Source organism: Talpa europaea (assembly GCF_964194135.1).
Source record: "Talpa europaea genome assembly, chromosome: 9".
Lineage (NCBI taxonomy): Eukaryota > Metazoa > Chordata > Mammalia > Eulipotyphla > Talpidae > Talpa > Talpa europaea.
The window spans coordinates 3,630,180-3,651,247 of record NC_140076.1 but is presented as its reverse complement, the minus strand read 5'-3'; the positions used below and the strand labels follow the sequence as shown (position 1 = coordinate 3,651,247).

The 21,068-nt window shown below is 45.6% G+C and overlaps 1 protein-coding gene across 1 annotated transcript in view; it reads left to right on the top strand.

Annotated features, from left to right (window-relative positions):
• Nucleotides 1–21,068, top strand: part of RERE (arginine-glutamic acid dipeptide repeats) — a gene marked incomplete at both ends in the record, with an annotated part of 222,822 nt that overhangs the window by 88,305 nt on the left and 113,449 nt on the right. The window contains one exon of the mRNA XM_084243550.1: nucleotides 1,490–1,594. Within this exon, the coding sequence (XP_084099676.1) occupies nucleotides 1,490–1,594 (105 nt within the window). The remainder of the gene's footprint in view (nucleotides 1–1,489; nucleotides 1,595–21,068) is intronic.

Below are 21,068 nucleotides of genomic sequence, written 5' to 3'. Positions count from 1 at the left end.
TCTGCTTCTTATGGTCTAGAAGCTCCTTTTAGCTCCAGTTAAATGCTCGAAGGATGGGTTGATAGGGACCTGGAAAGTTGATACTACTCCTTAATTTCCTGTCATTGGATCTCCCTCCACCTCTAAGTCAGTGCTTCCAATAGAACAGTTTGCCATGATGGAAATGTTGTTTAAATCTGTGCCGTTCCATATGGGAGTCGCATGTGGCTATTTAAATTTGCATTAATTAGGATTAAGTTAAAAAAATAAAAATTCAGTTCTTTGCAGTTTGTATGAGACCCATTTCAAGTGCTCGATATCTGTGCATTACATTGGGAAGCAGAACTTCCTAAAGGAATTTTAATAAATCAGCAACATTTTAAAATAAGTTTAGAGGTGGCGATTAAGCCCTTCTTAGCTTCTATTACTAAGACTTCGGTCACATCTGCTTGAACCCTTGAGGGAAAGGAGGGCATGGCTTTTACATTTCTGGGTGGGAAGGAAATGAATGTTCAGCCCCATGTGGGCAGCCCACAGCCATCTTCTTTCACTGACACCATGGCCAGTAGCTGGTGTGTGTTGTCAACCTGCAGACTCACGGCAGCGACGCTGAGCGTGGACTGTCTGCACAGGTGGTGGGGCCATGGCCTGGGAGCATCCAGGACGCGCTGTTGCCCCTCCAGCTCCCTTTAGTCTTAAATGTAGCCTTAGCTTCCCCATGAGAAAAAAGTTTCCCTCTGTGATCACTCATGGAATTGGAGTTCTTAAAATTGTCCTGCCTCCTTGGAAACCCTGGGAAAATGGGGTGGGGGGGCACGGTATAATGGTTCTGACATCGATATTCTAAACATGAAGCGACGCTGCGTAAGGAATTCTGTAGCACTGGAGCATTTCCCGCCACACTGAGGTTTCACGCATTGGTAGATGAGCCTGGAAGCCTCACTGCTCTACCGCGCGATGGTACCAGGGGAGAGTGTTTTTTTACTGTTCCTGGAAACTGGGAAAATGTGTGTAGATTCGAGCTCATCGTGTACATTTGAAAAGCTAACATTTTTCTAGGTCTTAATTTCCAAGTCAGTTTATTTCTTGCACATTAAAAGAGAAGAAAAATATTTTAATATTTAGACATTCTGCCTGTCACAATGTAGCAGGAAGACAAGGCCTGTTATTTCTAATTTGTTTAACATCTTTTCATCATAATTCTGGTTTCATTTTATTTTTGTGGTTCAGTTAATTTTGCTTTATGACTGAAATGCTCAGATCAAAGCAATTATGTTGCGAAGTTATAGGTTGAAAGTGTCATGAAACAAAAAATTTAATTTTGCACATTTTCTTCTTCTGTGCACTCCCAGCTTCCTGAATAGGCAGTGGTGGCTCCTGGGCCATCGTCTGTGAATTCTGACAGTGACACGGCTTAATTGTCCCCCTCCCTGCCTCTCCAGTGGGGTTTTGGTTTGCAAGGCAACTGGGAGTATTACTAATATATGCTTATGTATTTGTTTATTTTCAGAGGGAAGTGTAACATCTCCCATTTTTCTGACATATTTGCTGCTAGAGAATTTAAAGCACGAGTGGATTCATTTTTCTACATTTTAGGCTACAACCCTGAGACAAGGTAAGTGAGTCCTGTGGGCCGCCTCAGGGAGCGCGTCAGCTGTTTGTGTGCCTGTGCGTACACCGGGGCACTTTCTAGTAAGGTTTTAAAAAGACTCTTAAACCCGATATATACTAAACCTCTTTGAAGAAGTTGTAGTTGCTGTATAAATAGATATTTACACACACACACCCCCACACACACACACACACATACCCCACCCCACCCCCCATTTTGGTATTTGCAACAACTTAATGTTTGCTTTCTTGTTAAGGAAACACTGCATTTAAAGAAGGCAAGATAAAGACATAACTTTAGTTCCTCTGTGTTTGGAATTTGTGAATTGATGGTTTATTACCTAAGTGTGCGGCCTGTTGAGCATCTTACAGATCGAAAGACTAGGCTATTTTGGGAAGTCTTGGGTCAGTCATTTGTTTCATCCACTCAGTAGTGTGCCCCAGGCAAGGTCCCTGCTGTGAGGCGCACGGTCCAGTTCCCAGCCGTCTGGGTCAGGTCCGTGTACCTGAGTAGCTGTGGAGGGAAAAGCAGGCTGGAGTCGAGATAGTTTATTTAACGGGATTTTTTTGTTTGTTTGTTTCTGTCTGTAATAGGCCTGAGTTTAACTTAGCACGTGGAAGAACTCCTGTTAGATATACGCATTCATGTTTATCCTGTATCAGTTAATTGCATTACATCTTTTGTTAATGATTAAAAAGAATGTTAGAAGGTGATCAAGTAATCTGTGCTCTGGACTCCTGGCAAACAACCTACTAATCAAAGAATTCAGAAAGAAAGAAAAGCTGCTTGCTTGTGGAAGTTAGTGGAAGAACTGCCTTACGTGTAACTGCAAGATGACTGTGTTAGTGCAGCCTTTTGCTGGAGGATGCTGAGAAGCGGGATGTGAAATTTAGATATTTGCCCTACAACGACAAATTGGCCAACAACGACATTTTCCTCATTGCGGTTAACAGCCTAAAGCTCTGTTGGGGCATCCATATTAATGTCTCTGTAAATATACGAGCAACAGCTGTCAGGATAATAATGGAATGTCATCTTGTTTGCTTGCGTCTAAGAGCACTTTTTTTTCCTTTATAAAACAGTGAAACTGAGCTTTTATTTTCTTTTCCCAAGGTATGGTCTTCCAAAAAAAAAGAAGCTGGTCATTGGCAATAATTCAAAAACACCTTATTTTTGGAAATGTTTATTTTACTTATGAATTTATTGACTGCCTTGTATTTTCTGGTTGCCCAGAACACTTAAACTTGGATATGCGTCTAGGTACATAGGAGTCTCTTATTTCAAAGATGCCATGTGTGTAACTGATAAATGGCTATCAGATTGCTCAGAGTAGATTGTATTACTGAATCGACTACCTGGCTTTGTGCTTTAAGTGTTCTGCTTTCAAAGTTATCAAAAAACAGCCAAATTTACCTTCTACTGTTTTTGTCTATCATCTGTTTTTGCTGAGGGCCCCTTAAAAGTTGTATGTAGCTGTAGGGGCAGGACAGGGACACTGAGCAGGTTTTCTATGATCCAGTGCAGACCAGGGTAAAGGAGGAGAGAGTCCTGGAGCCCTCAGTGGCTTTTGCAGGCTTCTGTTGGGGATTCACCAGGTACATGGCAGGCAGGGTGGCTGGGAGGCTGGCAGGCCACCCAGTCCCCAGCAAGTCTTCACTCTATCTGGGCTCTCCGGCCTTCTCTCGCGTTCTCTTCTGCTTCTCTGCTCTCCTGCTTCCCTTCTCAGATTCTCTGCTCCTTCTTTCTCAGCTTCTTCTGGCATCCCCACGACGCCACCCTTAAAAGCCCAGTCTTAGCCCAGGTGTACCCACTCCAGGTGCCCGCCATCAGGCATGCATTCAGGACCACAGGTTTCCCTCATCTATCCTAATGGCGGGAGGGCAGAAAGCCTGATACTTTTTACCTTACCCTATAGTAGCTTTTACATGTTCTGTGCAGTCTAGATGTGCAAGAAGTTCCTGCCTCACTTTCCTTCTGCGGGCAGTCATCAGACTGATGCGTCTTGTCGGTCTTGTTTGAAAATGTGGAATATGTGGTAGAAGGAGATTGTCTCTCGCCTGAATAAGCCGCACACAGATGTGTGCCCACGCAGCGTGACGGGCTCTGCAATGCCAGTTGCTTGTCTTAGTTTTTCTTCTTTCGCGTCACCCCGTTTATTTCTGCACTTGTGGTCTCCGCCCAGCCCATGATGGTGGCTGGTAAGTGTTGGCGAGGCATTGGACGAGAAGGTGTGAATGTCTACTTAGAAAGTTTGTGGCAGACTCAGTTTGTCACAGTTAGGATGGAGAGACCCTGGGGCTAATTTGCAGCAGGGAAGCCGGTGTTTCCTGCTGACCTGGCCCACAGGTTTCCCCAGCACCTCATCGCCTCTCTGAGGTTGGGGCTCGCATGTGGCATTCTCAGAGCTGTGCAGACGATGGAGAGAGAAGCGTGCGTGATTCAGCGGAGCCCAGAAAGCTTCCTGGGTCTCTTCCACTTGGCTGAGGCATGGCCTTCTGCGGGGTGCTCAGGGTGCACAGCCTCCAGGTGTCGCTGTCTCTGCCTTCACTTCAGCTTACGGAGGGGTGGGTGGGTGCTGACTGGCTGCTGCACCTGCACCTGCATGAGGGCATTGATGGGTCTTGCCTGAGCCATGTACTGATGCTCAGTGCCCAAGGGCTTCCCTACGGAAGTGCCAGCCTGCTCTACGGTTCTGTGGTCAGTGCCCCTATCTGAGGCCACTGGAAGTCAAGGAGTGCAGATTCTGTGTCCCCTCCCCTTAGATAATATAAGCACTTCACTCCAAGTGATATTTGAAACTGAAGTTTTAAGATGGACTTACTTCTCTGAGCAAAATTTCTGCTAGTAGGTAAAAATTGATTTATGTAATTGTCCATAATTTATTTAGCATGTTAACCAGCACTGAAATTTTGTTCACACTAATTGCAAACATTCTTTTTTTTTTTTTAATATTCAGTAATTTTTTTTTTAAAGATTTATTTATTTATTTCTACAAGCACTGGGTATAGTCAGAAGCGTGGGAAGGTGAGAGAACCCACCAGAGCCAGAGCGGGGAGCAGAGCAGGCAGAAGGACTGAAGTACACTGCTGAGGGGAGCAGCGGGCGGCAGGAGAGGTCCATGCACCATGTGGGACCCTCCTCTGGTGGCCGGGGAGCAGCCGGGGAATGAACTGGCGCTGCAGAGGCTGCAAGCAGCCTCGCAACCCAGCGCTCAACCGCTGCGCAACTGGGGAGGCCCGCAAACATTCTTTTTAACCTCAGCTCCCTTTTGATTTTCCCTCAACCTAACCTGGTCATGTCATATTTCTGCGTATTGTCCTGTCAGCATCCTGGTTGTCCAGGACTGCTAGGTGTCTGTGGTGTTACTTTATTAAACACGTATGTGATAGTGGAACATGGACTATTCTGTATTCTTTCTCCTGCTCTCTCTTTGCCTTTAACACTTGGAGAAGGTGGATTTTTTGGTAAATGTCACGGAGTAACTTTGGCATTATTAATTACAATGTGTATCTCATTCACTTTTTTTACCCACAGTATAGCCATTAACACTAACAAAGCATTTACAGTAATACAGATCCATAATTTCTTTAGTTTTGAAATCTAAAAGCTCTGCATTGAAGCAAAATTTACACTAAGTTTGGTGTTGAAACTCATTTGGTAGTCAGATCTGATGTGAGGCTATTTATAGTCTTAATTTAGTTCACTTTGTATGAATTTGCACACCCTTTTCTGCAAAACTGCTAATATGATAGAATTGACTATCCTGTTACTCAGACATCACTGGTAATACATACACTCTGATCTGTTCATTATAATAACCTAAACCCCAAAAGCTCTGAATTCTGAAAAACCTTTGACCCTAAGGATCCTAGAGAAGGGATTGTGAGTCAGCATCCTTGCTACACATGACATTTACAGAACAAAATTTAATGGGGCAAAAAATTTTGGGACAGGTGTTTCTAGCTTTCAGGTGGGATACATGCCACTGGGGGCTGACAAATGAGAGAGGCTGGACTTTAATGCCAGCTCAACTTTGAACCTTTAGGTAATTGGACTTTGATTTTGCAGTTTGTTGTGACATTTCTGAACTCAGGTTATGTTCACTTTTGCTGTATGAACAGAATCATACAAAATTTCCTTCTGCAGTCAGCATCCTTACTCAGTGTCATGATGTACTCACGTTGTTTGAAGAATTTGATTCAAAGTCTGGTCAGAAAGTTAACAAAGTCAGTAAGTTTCAGTTCCGAGACCTCACTGTGCACAAAGACCTTAGTTAACCACATTATAGAGAGCAAGTGTCCTTGTGGCACCGTGGTGGCTTGGTCTGCTCTTGGAAGGGCAGCGAGCACAGGGGCTTCCCTTTTACTGTGGGCGCCCCCTCCCCCCTTTTCCATTTAATCTGACTGCTCATTTCTTTCCCCAGGGGCTGCAGCCTGGGGAGAACTTCCCCCTTGGGTCCAGCAGCCTGGATTCTGGTCTTGTGCTGCCACTACCTTTGGGTCCATGATTAAAACTTAAACTTCTGGGGCCTCCCCGGTGGCGCAGCGGTTGAGCGCTGGGTTGCAAAGCTGCCCGCAGCCTCTGCAGCGCCGGTCCGATCCCCGGCTGCTCCTCGGCCACCGGAGGAGGGTCCCACATGGCGCGCAGACCTCTCCTGCCTCCCGCTGCTCCCCTCAGCAGTGTACTTCGGTCCTTCTGCCTGCTCTGGTCCCCGCTCTGGTCTGGTGAATTCTCTCACCCTCCTGCGCTTCTGACTGTACCCAGTGCTTGCATGCATGCATAAATAAGTAAATAAATCTTAAAAAAAAAATTCTAATTCTTTGGGAAAAAAATTCTGGACACTGGTTCTACTGCCATAGAGTGGGGATGGTAAAAGGTACTCTTAGGGAGCGCTTATAAACAGGTTTTTTTTGTTGTTTTGAAGAAAAGATCAAATAATTAAAATTAACCCTGTACAATTGAAAGGCAAACCATAAAGTACTTCCCCAAATGTTACGATTCCGCCACGTAGACTGTGAGCCGTCCAGTGCTTGTGTCGACGTGGAGGTCTGGGTCAATATGAATATTGATTGTGTATTTATTACAATAATTGCTAAAAATGTAAGCTAGAGGCATTCACTGCCCATGATGAACTGACCCAGCAATTATAATGAACATGTACGTGGTATTAATGTAAAACTACATTTCTATGGTCAGAATATTTTTCTTTTTTAAAGATTTATTTATTTATACAAGAATTGGGGGTGGGTGAGAGAATTCACCAGAGACAGCAGGGAGCAGAAGAGGCAGTCAGATCGAAGACACTGTTGAGGGGAGCAACGGGCGAGACAGGAGAGGTCTGCTGCGCCATGTGGGTATCTCCCTGGCCAGCTGGGAATCAAATCTGCGCTGCAGAGGCTGTAGACAGCTTCACAATGCTGCAGTCAACCCGCTGCACCACCAGGCAGGTCCTTGTCAGAATATTTCAATGGAAAATCTGAGAACCAAAGCTGGAAAAAAAAATTGAGAAATAAATTTCTATTTTTTAATGATTTATTTATTTATGCATACAAGAACTGGAATGTAGGCCAGAGGTGTGAAGGGTGAGAGGATTCTCTAGAGACAGAGTGGGGAGCAGAACAAGTACATCTGCTGAAATCCACTGCTGAGGGGAGCAGTGGGCGAGACAGGAGAGGTCTGCTGCGCCATGTGGGTAGCTCCCTGGCTGACTGGGGATCAAACTCGTGCTGTAGTGGCTCACAGTAGCTTCATAGTGCTGTGCCACCAAAAAGGCCCTAAATTTCTATTTTTTTAACAAGTACTAGAAGTACATTTTAGTGAGTTTTGGAATATTCTCTCCCCATCTCCCCATTCCCCTCTCCCCAGTCGGTCCATCCAGTGGGCTGCCTTTTTTATTGTACGTTTCGACCCTTTCTCGGTATATATGTACTTGGAAAAATTCTCCTTCCTTTTCTGCCTTAAGCCATGAGTTAGCGGGGAAGGAAGTAAGGGTGCACAGCGTTCCTTGATGAACAGCAGATTTGATGGTGCCCTTTGAGAAGTGATGCCTTCATCTTAATTTATGAAGCGTGAGTTTTCCCGGAGAGCAGTCCATTTGGTTCTCCTGGCTAAATAAGAGGTATTTAGGTCCTTAAAGTGCACTCAGTAATAGTGAAGAAGACATATTTAAGATGTGGCATTTGTGTGGCTGGTCCCTGAGCTCCGTGCCCCTCGTGCGGGCTGGCGGGGAGAGGCAGCACAGTGCGTGCGGGAACACTGGCTGACACTTGAGGATCATTATATTCAGCTGTTTAGTAGCAGCCATGAATTGGGCAACTGCAAGAATTTATCTTTTCTCCCTCCTGACTAGCATAATTCATTTTTCTTTTTGTTTTGAAAAAAATCTGAACTTTACGAACAGTTGCCAAGACGATAGTTGAACCTACTCGGTGAAGTATCATGTTGACACCTGGAGACGCCCTCCGTGCTGACACCGGTGTCAGAGGGCGTTTTCTCACATAACCCAGTGCAGCCCTCAGAATCAGGAAATGAACAATGAAATATTGCCACAGAGTTCTTAGACCCTACTCAAGTTTTGTCTGTTTTCCCAGTAAGGATCTTAATAGCAAAAGGTTCGACATTTTGGATTCAGATGTTCTGTTTCCTTCCATCTGGAACAGTTTCTCAGTTTTCCTTCACTTCATGACCTTGGTGCCTTTGATGATCATAGGCTGCTATTTTGTAGACTGTCCTTTGTGTGGCAGGTATGATGTATCCTTCTTATTATAGCAGATCCTGTATTTTTGACAGGGATGTCACAGAAGTCACGTGTCCTTTTTCAGCTCCCCGTGGGTAGCCCACAATTCCAGTTTGTCCTATTGCTGATAATCTTCTCTTTGGTGGTGGAATCCGGCGGCATCTGCCTGGCTTTGTGATGACTGAAGTTCTCCTTTTCATGACCATTGTGGGTGGTGCTCTTAAGACTATGAAGATATATCCTTCATCAGACTTTTTATTTATGTGATGATGGATTAATGGCTTCCTACTTTGTTCAGTTGTTTATAATCATTTATATCATTATTCATTCTGAGGTAATATTTTCCCAGAATTTGGAGAACCATATTTACAAACTGAGACCTGGTATTGGTTGTGCCCATTGCTTTGTGTCACTGGTCTCAAGTGTGCGAGTAAGCAGAGCTGGGTGTGTGTGTGAGTGTGCACACATGTGCATTAAGAAAATATGAACTAATGCTCACTTGTATGCCTATGTTTCATATTCCATTTTCTGTATGTGTATCCATGGGTTTGTACCAAATTCTTCAGTTCTAACCCAGTACCACAGGGTTCCTGATAGGTTTATTTTTCTTTTTCCTTATTTGTAATTCTGTAACAGTGAGAAGCTTATCCTGTTATCCTTCCATTTTCCTGTCTGTCACTGACTACTCATCATGGAAGGGGTCCTGATCCCTCAACGTCAGGAATAAAATGTGACGTCAGGAATAGTGTGACTTCAGGAATAAAATGTGTAACTTCATCTGTTCAGAGGGCTGCTGCCGTGTGTGCTCCATCCTCCAAGTTATTTTGTTCTTTTTTTTTTTTAATTTTTAAAGATTTATTTATTTATTTATGCATGCATGCGTGCAAGAACTGAAATATAGGCCAGAGGTGCGGGGTGGGGGCAGTGAGAGGATTCCCCAGAGTGGAGAGCAGAGTAGGCAGAGCTACTGAAATATACTATTGAGGGGGAAAGCAGGGAGACAGGCGAGGGCTGCTGCGCCATGTAGGTCAGCTCCCTGGCCGGGGATAGAACTTGTTTTGCAGTGGCTGCTGATAGCTTCCTAGTGTAGAGACTACCCTGTGCCACCAGGGAGGCCCAGAGTTACTTCATTCTTACCAGAGCTCAGCAGGGCAGGTTTTTCTTTACTTACCAAATGAGCAAACTGATACTTTAGGTGACTGCTAAGACACAGTTAGTAAACAGGAACCCCCAAGGTTATTTGACTCCAAAGGTTAGCCCTTTAACTTCTATGATCTCATCACAGAGTGTTTCATATACCACCTAATTTTCTTCTGGCTGTGGTGGAAAATAACCTTTATTTCTTCTAATGAAGAAAACAATTGTGCTCACTAGAGAAAAACTTTATAAATACAAAAGTTAAAGAAACAAACTGAAATAGTACATAGTTATATAACCCACATTGATATATTTTGCTGGAATGTGTCTGTGTTTGTTGTATAGGTGTATATATATTTAAACTAATTACATTATTGTTTATACATGGGACAATGCATTCTTTTAATTACTTTATCTTCTGTCATAAGCAAGGTACCACGTCATTAAGTGTTTTACAAAAATATTTGTAATCACCTTGCATATTATCGTAAAGATGTTCCATAATTTATTCTCATATTGTTGGACATTTATGTTTCTTTTTTCAGTGTTTGCTTAGTCTTGCACTGTAACATACGTGTTTGTACTTCAGCTGAGATGTCGACAGTCTAGATTTCCTTTATTTCAATCAATTTGGATTTGAGACACTTCAAAATTCAATTTTTTTTTTTAAGTCACCTTTCTGCCTGTAGATAAAGCACTCGAGAGAATTCAATAGCCTGTCATGGAGGGGTCAGGGAGGACACTTAGTAAATTAACTGCAGAATGAGACATCCTTATTCTGACAGAATACTTCCAGAACCTACAAGTACCATACTTAAAGGCAGAGTGTTGGCGGTTTTCGTCTAACACCAGACTCAAGATAACGACTTCCATCTCTATTAAGAATCAAAAAGAAAATATTTGGGAATTGGGGATGGAGAAACAGACCTTTATTAATGTAGTCTGCTGATTTCTGTCTTAGGCTGGGCTTGATCCATGGGGGTGGAGCTCATGTCTAGGCAGGAATTCATAGTAAAGGTAGCACTTGATTTAATTATCAAACCACCGGATTTCAGGACTACAGTCTGTTCTCTGATGAGGAAGAGGACAGATCTCCTATTCTGAGGTCAGACTGAATTTGAAGCTAAGTGCGAAGTGGATTCAGTTTAGGCCAGCTCCCTGGCTGGGGATTGAACTCAGGCCTTCACAGTGACGGCGCTGGGACTCAGCCTCTTAGGCCACAAAGGAGGCCCCCACCTTCATTTTTATGCTGTGTTCCATGCAACTGTTCCTATCACTGTCCAGAGTGTGATGAAGTCATTAAATTCCTACTTGTTGATTTCTCCAAATGACTATTTCATGTGGGAGATTTTGGTAGCTTTTTTTAAAGATACGCTTTTGAAGGAAACCCTTTGGTTGTCAGATTCGTATTATTTGATTGGTAGTTTCTGGTCCGTTTGACCTTGTCCTTGTGTTGAGAAGTCCGTTTTCGCTAGACTGTTTCTGGTCCCCCCGCGGGGCGTGCTGTGTTCCTGGTCAGCAGGGAGGGTGGGCTCCCCTGAGCCGCTGCTGCCCTGCTCGGCCCGGAGTGGAGCCTGGGCTGGGCGGGCATTTCTCGTGTCGTGTCGGTCCTTGCTTCTCGTTTAGTCTCGCTCTCGCTGCTCAGTTTGCAGTGTAGACAGGAGTGCCAAGAAAGCGGGGTGACTCCTGTGTTTGCTTTAGGGCTCTCAGGATGGTGAGTGCTCTTTCTAAACAGGTGGTCACTTTTTAACCCTCCTTTGTTTGTGGGAAACAGCATTGATGCTCTTTCCTGCCCAGGCTTGTCCTTTATAAATTTGGGGGCAACTCGTGGTCTTTCTTTTCTTTCATAGCTTGAATAAAGTAAGACTAGGTAGCGTCACCTTGTGTTTGCAAGTGGAAACCAAGTCTATAGACACCTCCAGACTGGGGTTTCTCTCGTGCTGGCAGCCAGTTTGCCTCTGTCGGAGGCCGAGGTTGAGGCCGGCAGAAAGTGTGCTTTGTGGGGCGTTTGGCGCCAACGTGTCCCTGGGAGTGTGAGCGCTGCGAGTCCTGCGCGGTGCCCCTGCGTGGCTGGGGTGGTGGGCCTGTTCGGCGTTAGGGTTTTCTCTGAGTAAATCCCAGCCGAGTGGGCTCCACGGCAGTGTCCCGAAGAGTGGCTGGAGTTTCGGGCCAGGAGGCTGCAGGTAGCACAGAGGACCCTTGGGCGTGCGCGGGCGCCCTCTGTCCTCTGGGTGTGTCTTCCTGTTCTTCTGCCTGTTCGAAGGAGGTTCTTCACGCTGCACACGGCCGACTGGCCACTGCCACTTTAGGGAATGGTTTTATTTATTATTTGGGAGAGTGTAGAACTTCTTATCTAAGGGAGATTAAGCTCTTTGCATAAAATACATGTTCTCTAATGATTCAGGGTCCTCTAGTGCTCTGCTCTCCGTGCCTTTTACGTTGTTGGCCTTGTAGCTGTGACAACACCCGCCTTCCCACAGCTTTACCAGGGGTGGCTCGTGGCCTTTGCCCAGATCTTGACAGTTTTCAAATGAAACTTGTGGGCTTGCTCCCGTGAGTAGCCGCTTCTGTGTTTGGTAACATGCTGCAGTATTAATACGTCGTTCATCTGACGTCGGTCATTCTCTGTCTTTTGATTCTGTTCCTTCCTGCAAACCTTGCTATTTAAAGCCCCATATATCTGTGCCTAATCTGTATCTAGATATCCTTGTAAATAAAAGATGGAACTCGCTGTTGTCTTGACGAGGCAGGACATTTATCTGCAGCCTCTCGATGGCTCGACTCAGAGAGCCCCTGGTGTTGGCTGTCTGGGATCCCCTTCTGAAGGCCCCACTTCCCTGCACACTAGCTTGGTATGCAGGGAGAAGCTGGGAGTCTGTTGGCTGGGCTTTATTTACGGAAACAGCAGGGTTGAGATTGATTGCGTTGAGAGACAGTGTATGGATGAGGGAGGGTCACAGCACATGCTCAGTCCTGTCAGTGTGAGGGGGAAGTTTCTGCGTTCTGCGTGAAGGCTTAGGTCATAGCACAAGCTCAGTGAAAGCTCTATGAGGTCTCTCAGACTGCATGTGCCTCCATTTTGAGTTGTTAGAGTAGAAAAGGGCAGAGTTTTAGCAGTAGGTAGAGGTTCGGGGATACAGCTAGCCTCAGCAGAGCCTCTTAGTCATGGATGGTCCGTGCAGCCCTTGCAGGTAGGCTGTCTGCCTCTGGACTCCCGGAGCAGTGCTGGCTTTTGCTGCTCTTTCTCACTTTTGAAGATGTTGATGAACCATTTCATCATTCATAGTGCATGTTTCCGAGAGCCTTTAATTCCGCCCCGGCTGGCCGTGTAGGTGGTGTTGCGAAGCGTGAAATCAGAGCTAAGATCGGGGTCGACCCCGGAGATGCAGTCAGCAGATGGCAGACGTGGCGGGTCCCGTGGCCGGCGCTGTCCTGTTCCCCTTTCCCTCACCTCTTCCTCTCTGGGTGGACCTGTCACCCGAGTCCTGCCGGGTGCCCTGCCAAGCCGGTTTGCCTGCAAGGAGCTGAGCTGCAGAGCGAACCTGCGTCTGCTCCTTGCCTTGGGCTGGTAGGAACGCCTGGCCCCAGAGCAGCTCTGTTTGGGTGTTTTAGGAAGGGTGGCAGGTGGGCAGCTATTGGTTGCTGTGAAGGTGGGTGGAACTTGTTTTGATTGAGAGCCTGTTTGCCTGAGCAAATTATAATTCCTGTCATCTTCTCGTGATCACACGTGCATACCTTTTGACATATGCAGGGGCAGTTACGGATTATGGTCGCAACGTTATCACCTTAAAACGGGTTGTTTAAGAAATAAAAGATTGCGCCACATCAGTTCCTACTGTCTGTTGCTTCAAAAGGAAGATAATCTGTTTTCTCTTTGAGTTGATGGAAAATTCCTTGGTTATTAAACAAAATGTGCACAGTATTTTAGAAGTTAAGCTTCTAGGTATTTTATAATTTTAGGGTTGTTTGCTGTATCAGAAGATGGCGTTGTTGTGTGGCTCGTGTTGCGGGGGAGAGGGGTGAAAGGGAGCTGAAGCCTGAGAAGGTAGTGGGACGGGCAGCACTGGGTCTCGTGCCCACTGCTGCACCCGGGCAGCGCCGGGCTTTGCTGCCGGGGGAGGCGATGGTTTGGGTGTGTCCTGTTTGCAGACAGGCCTCCCATCTGGCCCTCACCGTGGTGCTCTTCATTAGATAATCATAAGAAGGAGACGTAGGACCAGTTCAGTTCTTACAGAAGAAGATATTGAAGTGAAATCTTTCAATTATGTGCCCAGGTCCATCCCCTTTGCCTGTTTTTCTTGTGATAAAGCTTGGATAAAATTTGAAGTGACCGATGGCTTTTGCATTGTGCTGATGAACACAGAAGAATGTGCACCCCGCAACTCTCCGAGGAGAGGGAAGGCGTGGGGGCCTGGGGAACGCTTCTCCCTAAGAGCTCCCTCTCGTGCAGCCCAACCGCAGCGGAGCATGGCCAGCTCTTCAGAGGAGGCCCCTGGATGGTGCTAGAAAGTTTTTGGAAGTCTGGCGATGAATTCTAGCCACTGAAAGGACTACGAAGTGTAATCTGACTTCTGCTGGGTTTCGGTTTGGGGATTGTGATGAAGGACTTGAACCAAGCAGCGATGACTTCGCGCTGGTTCATTCCCTGCTATTTTAAAATCGAGCTTCGCATCCACACGAGTGCTGTTTTCTCACTGTGATCATCTTCATTTGAGCAACGCATTTGGGAGTTTGGGGCAGACACCCCCTTTTTACCTGTCCATGCGATGTTGTGTGTGGAACTTGTCTGACTTCATTCCACGTAGAAGCACCATCTGCTGCTCCTTTTCTGCTCTTCACTGCCACATCTCAGAGACCCTCTCTCCAGTCTCAGGACCTCGGCCCTCTGGCCATTCACCCTGTCACCCTCTGGGGTTCTTGAAGGACCCAGGTTTCCCACTCATTTTGGAGCACTGTTGTCCGCGCAGGATGCTTTTTGATAATTAGTCGTGGGACTGCCTTTTGTTCTAGGATCTTGACTTGCTCTGAGGGGTTTTTTTTACATTTAGCGAATGAAGTATGAGCTGGGAGCTTTACGGGTAGTGGAACCACCTCCCGCTCCACTGGCCTCAGACAGGGGCGTTTGTGGGGCTTTGCCCGGCCGCCTGCCGAGATGGGACCACTGGTAGCTACTCCGAGCCCTGTGTCTCCGTCTCCCATCAGCCCAGGAGGCCCCGGAGCTGCTTCTTGTGTGGCATGTGTTTTTTCTGTGCTTTCCTGCCGTGGGAGAATATTTTTGGAATGGTACTTGCTGGCCAGCCATCCCTGCTGTAGGGTTTCTGTGCCAGCCTGGTGGTGGTCGGGGCGGAGGAAGCGCCAGGGGTCCACCGTCTGGGTGGCTGGTGGCGTCGGGGGCTGTGTAGCCTGGATGTTGAAACAACGCTCGCTAGTTTCCACCTGGCTGCTGCCCCCTCCTGTCACGCTGTAGGGTCTCAGGAAGCGTCGGTGATGGTACACCGGGTATGTCGCCCACACGCCTAACGGTTCACGTTTGCACAAGTATTATCCTGTATTTAGCTTTTCTGACATTGTATCTGAATGCTGAGTGAGACTCTGAGGTTGAGCTTTGCATTGCAGTGCTCCTCCGGCAGCCTGAGTGCCGCAGTCCCAGTCTGCTCGAAGCCCTGCTCTGCTTCTGCGCTGCCCACACTGGCGCTGGCTCCAGTGCTGCTCTCCAGGCCTGCCCCGGCGCCTCGCCATTCCTGACCCTTTCCTTCTGGATTCATTTCCCTTTTAGTTTTTGGTTATTAGTGACGTTAGCTGTCTTTCCATCAGAGCGACAGTCATTCTGAAACTGTAAGGTGAATGTCTGTCAGAATGAGAGAGAATAGAAAATACGGCCATAGGGAAGATTTAAAGTTGTGTCGATCTCTCAAATTGATCATCATCTCTATTGAACAGTTTCTTATAAGGGAGAATATTGGTTCTTGAACATTATCTTTGGAGAGCAAATTTGAAAGAAAACTAGTCTCATGTTTAATTCAGTTGGAATAATTAGACATCTCTATCAAACTTCTCTGAACTATACATTTGAGATTTTTTTTTAAGATTTATTTATTTACACATACAAGAACTCAAGTACAGGCCAGAGGTGCGGGGAGGGAGATGATTGACCAGAGACAGAGTGGGGAACAGAACAGGCAGGTTGACAAAGTACACTGCTGAGAGCAGCGGGCGAGTCATGAGAGATCTGCTGCGCCATGTGGGTCAGCTCCCTGGCTGGCCGGGGATCGAACTCGTGCTGCAGAGGCTGTGGATAGCTTCACAGTGCTGTGCTTAACTCTTGTGCCACCAGGGAGGCCCTACATTTGCGATTTTTGATTGACTGCCTTCCCAGTTGGACTGTAAGCTTCTTTTTTCTTTTCAAATATTTATTTATACAAGCACTGTGTACAGTCAGAAGCGCGGGAGGGAGTGAGAATATTCACCAGAGTCAGAGCGGAGGGCAGAGCAGGCAGACCGACGAAATACACTGCTGAGGGGAGCAGCGGGCGGCAGGAGAGGTCTGCGCGCCATGTGGGACCCTCACCCGGTGGCCAGGGATCAAACTGGCGCTGCAGAGGCTGCGGGCAGCTTCGCAATCGAGCGCTCAACCGCTGCGCCACCGGGGAGGCCCCCTGGACTGTAAGCTTGTGAGGCAGGGACCATGTCTATTGTACAGTCTCATTCCCCAGGAAGAGTGCCTGACGCGTGGGCTTCTGACGGAAGTGTCAAGAATAAAGGAATGGCACATGTGGTAAGAGAAAATACTAGATTTGGAGCCAGGTAGTTAGTATGTTCAAATTGCATCTAATTAGTAGCATCAGGTAAGTTCCTTCCCCCTTTGAATCTGCGCTTTCTCTTGGGTCATCTGGAGGTCAGGACGGCTCCTCACGGGGGGGGGGGGGGGGGGGGGTGTGTTTCCAAAGCCTGGGTGAGAGAGGAGACGCTGCGAACACACTTGGCACCTGTGCTCGCTCCAGTGTTGATGGTCACAGCAATGTCTGTGCTTTGGGTCCACCTGTTCAAGTAGTGCAGTGTGAGGAACCGCATCAAGATTTATTAAATTAATGACCAGCATTTCAGCCCTTTACTGATCTTTGTATGCTCTGTGGGTGTTTGTTTTTCTTCACACTTGAATGTTTATTTTTTTAGAGAAGCTCTCCTATCCTGTGATGTATGGTATGTTCGGCATCAAGCACTGTCCTTACCACTTGGTGTGTGTGTGTCTGTGTGTGTTAATGTTTGCGTTGTTACCCCTTCCCTCCACCCCATCCCCCCATCTCCACACCATGGTGAAGAGGAATGAGGCAGTGGGAACAGAGACCTTTAGATGTGATTGTAGACATGCTTACTTGGTCCATAGTCCTCCTTTTCGGGGCGTGCTCCATTTCTGCTTGTTATGGCCAACGACATCTTTGGTTGGGATATTGGTTTAATTTTCAAATACTGCTGCTTTATAAATTATTTCAATCACAGTGGGAGTTTAAGCGTAAGTCTGTTTTCTGCAGCATGGTGTGTGTGCTCGCATCTTTGTGTTGTGCTCCTCACAGCAGTCCCTGGTCCCAGGTGATGATAGTAAAACCCAGCAGGAGCCTGGGGTGGTATAGAGCCAAATACCAAGGGCAGGTACCCCGCCTGTTCCTACATAATGGAGGGTAAGGGGCGAGATCAGACAAATAAAACATGTAGACAGCGGAGCAAGCCAGGACATTGTAGCTCTTTGAAATTAAATTCTTATGTTTAAAAATTTCCCCCCATTTTTTCTAGTATTGCCTATTATTAGTGACCCATTGAAAGAACATCTTCAGCACTTTAGGCTTTGGTTTCTTCTATGAAGTGAGAAGATTTGCCAGATGATCTCTGAGGAACAGAGAAAATTTAGAATCTTATCACCCTGGATTTTGGATGAGTTCCTGCTTGACCTTGGCATTTGTGTGTGTGTTTGGAACATTAGTGCTTACAATTGTTGACTGAATCTTTTTTCTCTTGATTTTAAAAAAAAATATTTTTGCATGCAAGAACAGGGATGTAGGCCAGAGGTGCAGGGGTGAGAGGATTCACCAGAGACAGAGTGGGGAGCAGAAGAGGTGGATCTACTGAAACACACTGCTGAGGGGAGCTGCAGGGAGACAGGAGAGGTCTGCTGCGCCATGTGAGTCAGCTCCTGTGGGATCGAACTCATGCCTCAGTGGCTGCCCATAGCTTGATAAAGCTGAGACTTTTAACACCTGCACCATCAGGGAGACCCTCTTGTGGCTTTTTTCTTTTTATAATAAATTCTGAATTTTGTTCCTGTTGTGCAGTTAATCTAGGCTTTTTCGGATTTATTTTTCTTGGAAGGTTAACCTTCTGTCACAGAAATCTTAATTTTGCAACAAGAGTTAAAATGCTGGAGTCATTTAATCATTAAGAACATATCTAGTGCGTGCCAGTGGTTTTGGGCTTTGCTAGTGATCTAAACACAGACGTAGTTTTCTGCCTGCATAGGGCTTTCAGTCTAAAGGACTAAAATAATTACACAAAGAAATAATTACACAAGGTAAACATAAAATCAGGAGTGTGATCCGGGCTCTGTTCTCACTGTCAGTGCTTAGAGCTAATAACACTGTTGACTCGTGTGCAGCAGTCATAGTCATGGTGTTTACTTTTCTTGTAGGTCCTCTTTTATTTTTTGAGCAACCTTGCAAATTAGCCGTGGTGAACTTCATTTCATACATGAGAACACTGGGGCTCTGAGAGCTTGAATTGTACCCTTAAGATCACATTGAGAGCTAACAAACCCTTGGCATTGACGTTTTGACCCAGGTTCTCTTGACCCCCGAAGTCTGAGCATCTAGACTCAGGTGTGTAGAGCAACCCCCGGCCAGTGGGAGGCGCGCCAGCATCCCCAGAGCAGGAGCAAGAAGCATAGCCTCTTACTGGGGTGTAGGGAGGGTTTTTCCCTTTCTTATAATGGGCGCGTTATGGAGTTGATATTTACATAGATTTTAAGTTACTATTTCAGACTAAAAAAAAAATCTTGGACCTGCTAAAACTGCTTTTGAAATAGTGGGTTCATGCTGGAGCTGCTCACCGTCTAGTCATCCTCGTTTTCACTTCCGCTCACACCCTTTCTAAAAGAGAGATTCTGATAAATTGCCTTTTGATTTTCCTAAATTTGGTGTATTTCATTTGAGACCCACAGACTGTTCCTGTGGTTATTTTCTGAGAGAAGGAGTGAGTAGTTTCTCCAGTCATCTTCTGTTGATTTCATGTCAGTCTGTCTGCTCAACTTGTCGCCCTGTAGAAAAGCTAAGAGCTGTCTTATCTGATAAGTCTGAGTGGACTGAGGGCAGGAAGGAGATTGCACAGTGATTGCATCCTCACGTGACCAAAAGCAGGGGTCTGACTTGAGAGTTACCAGGCCCAGGCTTATTGGAATGAACCAGAGGCCACAGTGCTGTGCACTTCATGCTGGGAAGGTCCACTTCTGGACCTCAGTTCCTTGTCCGAAGTCCTTGTCTTCAGCGGGCGTCAGGATCGTGAAGAGATGGCTGGGCATCTTGAGTGGGCCTCAGATCTGCTGGCCAGGAAGTGATTCTGTCCGGTTGGGTTCCTGTTTCCACCTGGCATGTTCTTCTCAAGGATCCACCCTCCACCTCCACCCCCCCCCCCCACCCCCGTCTCTGGCCAGGCCTGCTCAGATCATCTTTGCATAGATGGCAGCTCCCTTTTTGATATTCAGTTGCAGACTTCCTGCTCCTTTCTGTCTGTTCCCTGTTTACTTCTTAGACTACACCGTTTCCATGGTAACAGGTTACTTTTCAAAGGGAACATCTTGTCATTTTATTTAATCCACTATGGCTGAAGAGGACTGAAATATTAAGTTGTAGTTGCCATGGATGCTGCTTTGTTACATCAGTTTCTTTTGTATCTGATTTCACATACAATGGATTTCTTTTTTTAATACTCAAGGATTAAACACAATGATTCACCATTAATTGTTGTAATTTGGTTTTGGGGACTATTTTTTCATATTCCAAAGCAAAGATTGGTAGAATAATGGGGTCTGAATCTCAGCTATTTTGGAAAACATATTATTTACATGAGTTGCACAGAGAAACTCCTTGAGAGAATGGTGACAACTTATTTTTTTATTGTAATTATGATTCACTTCACTGTTAAGTTTATCTCTAATAGGATGGTCCTACATCAGAAGCCCTTAGTAGACATGGTAAGAAAGATTTGATTTAATTTCTTGAAGCTCATTAACTGTGACATTCATCAGTAGTTTGTTTGGCCAATTACAGTATATTTTGGGGGAACCTATTTACCACTTAGTTAGTTTTACTCATCTCTGGCTTTTTAATCTTCAGTTTGTTTATAACATATCACTCACTAATCTCTTGGCTTTTTAAAAACTTAATGTTTTATATTCACAGCAAGTTTCGGATACCGCAGTGTATTTGGCGTCCCTAGCAGGTACATTTCATGTAGCTCTAGTGGGCTGCCCAGGCAGGCATCAGCGCTGGTGCAGAGTGGCAACTCCTATGCCCCTTATGTCCCGGGGTAGCTCTGTGTCACTTCTGCTGCAGGCACGACCTGTCCTGTTAATCACCTAGGTGTCCGTCCCTACCCACTCCCTTTGCCCCACCATCCCTAACGTTTGGTGACTAGTCATCTGCTATTTTGGCAGTGTTATATATGTTAACTTCAATAACATGATTTTCAAACGTGGACCTCTTGATTGACTTGCTTGGAATGAGCACGGGCCTGAATTTGGGTAAAGGATGCAGGTTCCAGTTCTCTGGTTCCGTGCCTTCGTCACTCTGCCACGTAGTAGCGTGGGTAGCGCTCTGACTGGGTCATCTCGGCTTGGGTTGGAGCCCTGATTTCTCTACTAGTTAGCTGTATGGTTTGGGGCAACTACATGACCTCTCTTAGCTTCATTTTCCTTATCTGGATAGGTAATAATATTTCCTACCTTATAGGGTCATCCCTAAGATCAGATAAGAAAAAATATGTAATTTGCTTAACTCAGAGTGCCTCGTACTTAATGAAAGTTCTTTTTCTTTCTTTCTTTCTTTCTCTGTGTGTGTGTGTGTGTGTGTGTGTAAATTGTTATAGCCAGGAGTGTTATTATTGTCAATAAAGTGGAGATTCTGCCTCATACAGTTGACTTGGAAATAATGAAACAAATTGTACCTGGCACATTATTGCAGAAAGCAATTTGTAAGGAATAACTACTATTATTTTGCTGTTGTTTATCATCTGAGATACCTGGATTTAAGATAGTGTGGGTGCAAGCTGTTCTACATGTTTTTGTCCTGCATCGTATTGGGACATGACTTCTATCTTTCATTTCTTACTTACATACAGTATCCTTCATCTGACCTTGCTGTGACTTATACTGCCCTTGATCTGGATTTCCTTTCTTAACTGCCTATTCATTAACTCAGCAGCATTATACATCAAGTAGAAAGTTCTTTAGTAGCTATAATATTTTAAACATGAGAGAATGAGATCTGAATTTTTGTGACTATTGCTACTAGTGCTTTAATTAATATCAAGATAAGGATTAAATGAATTAATGCATGGAAACGA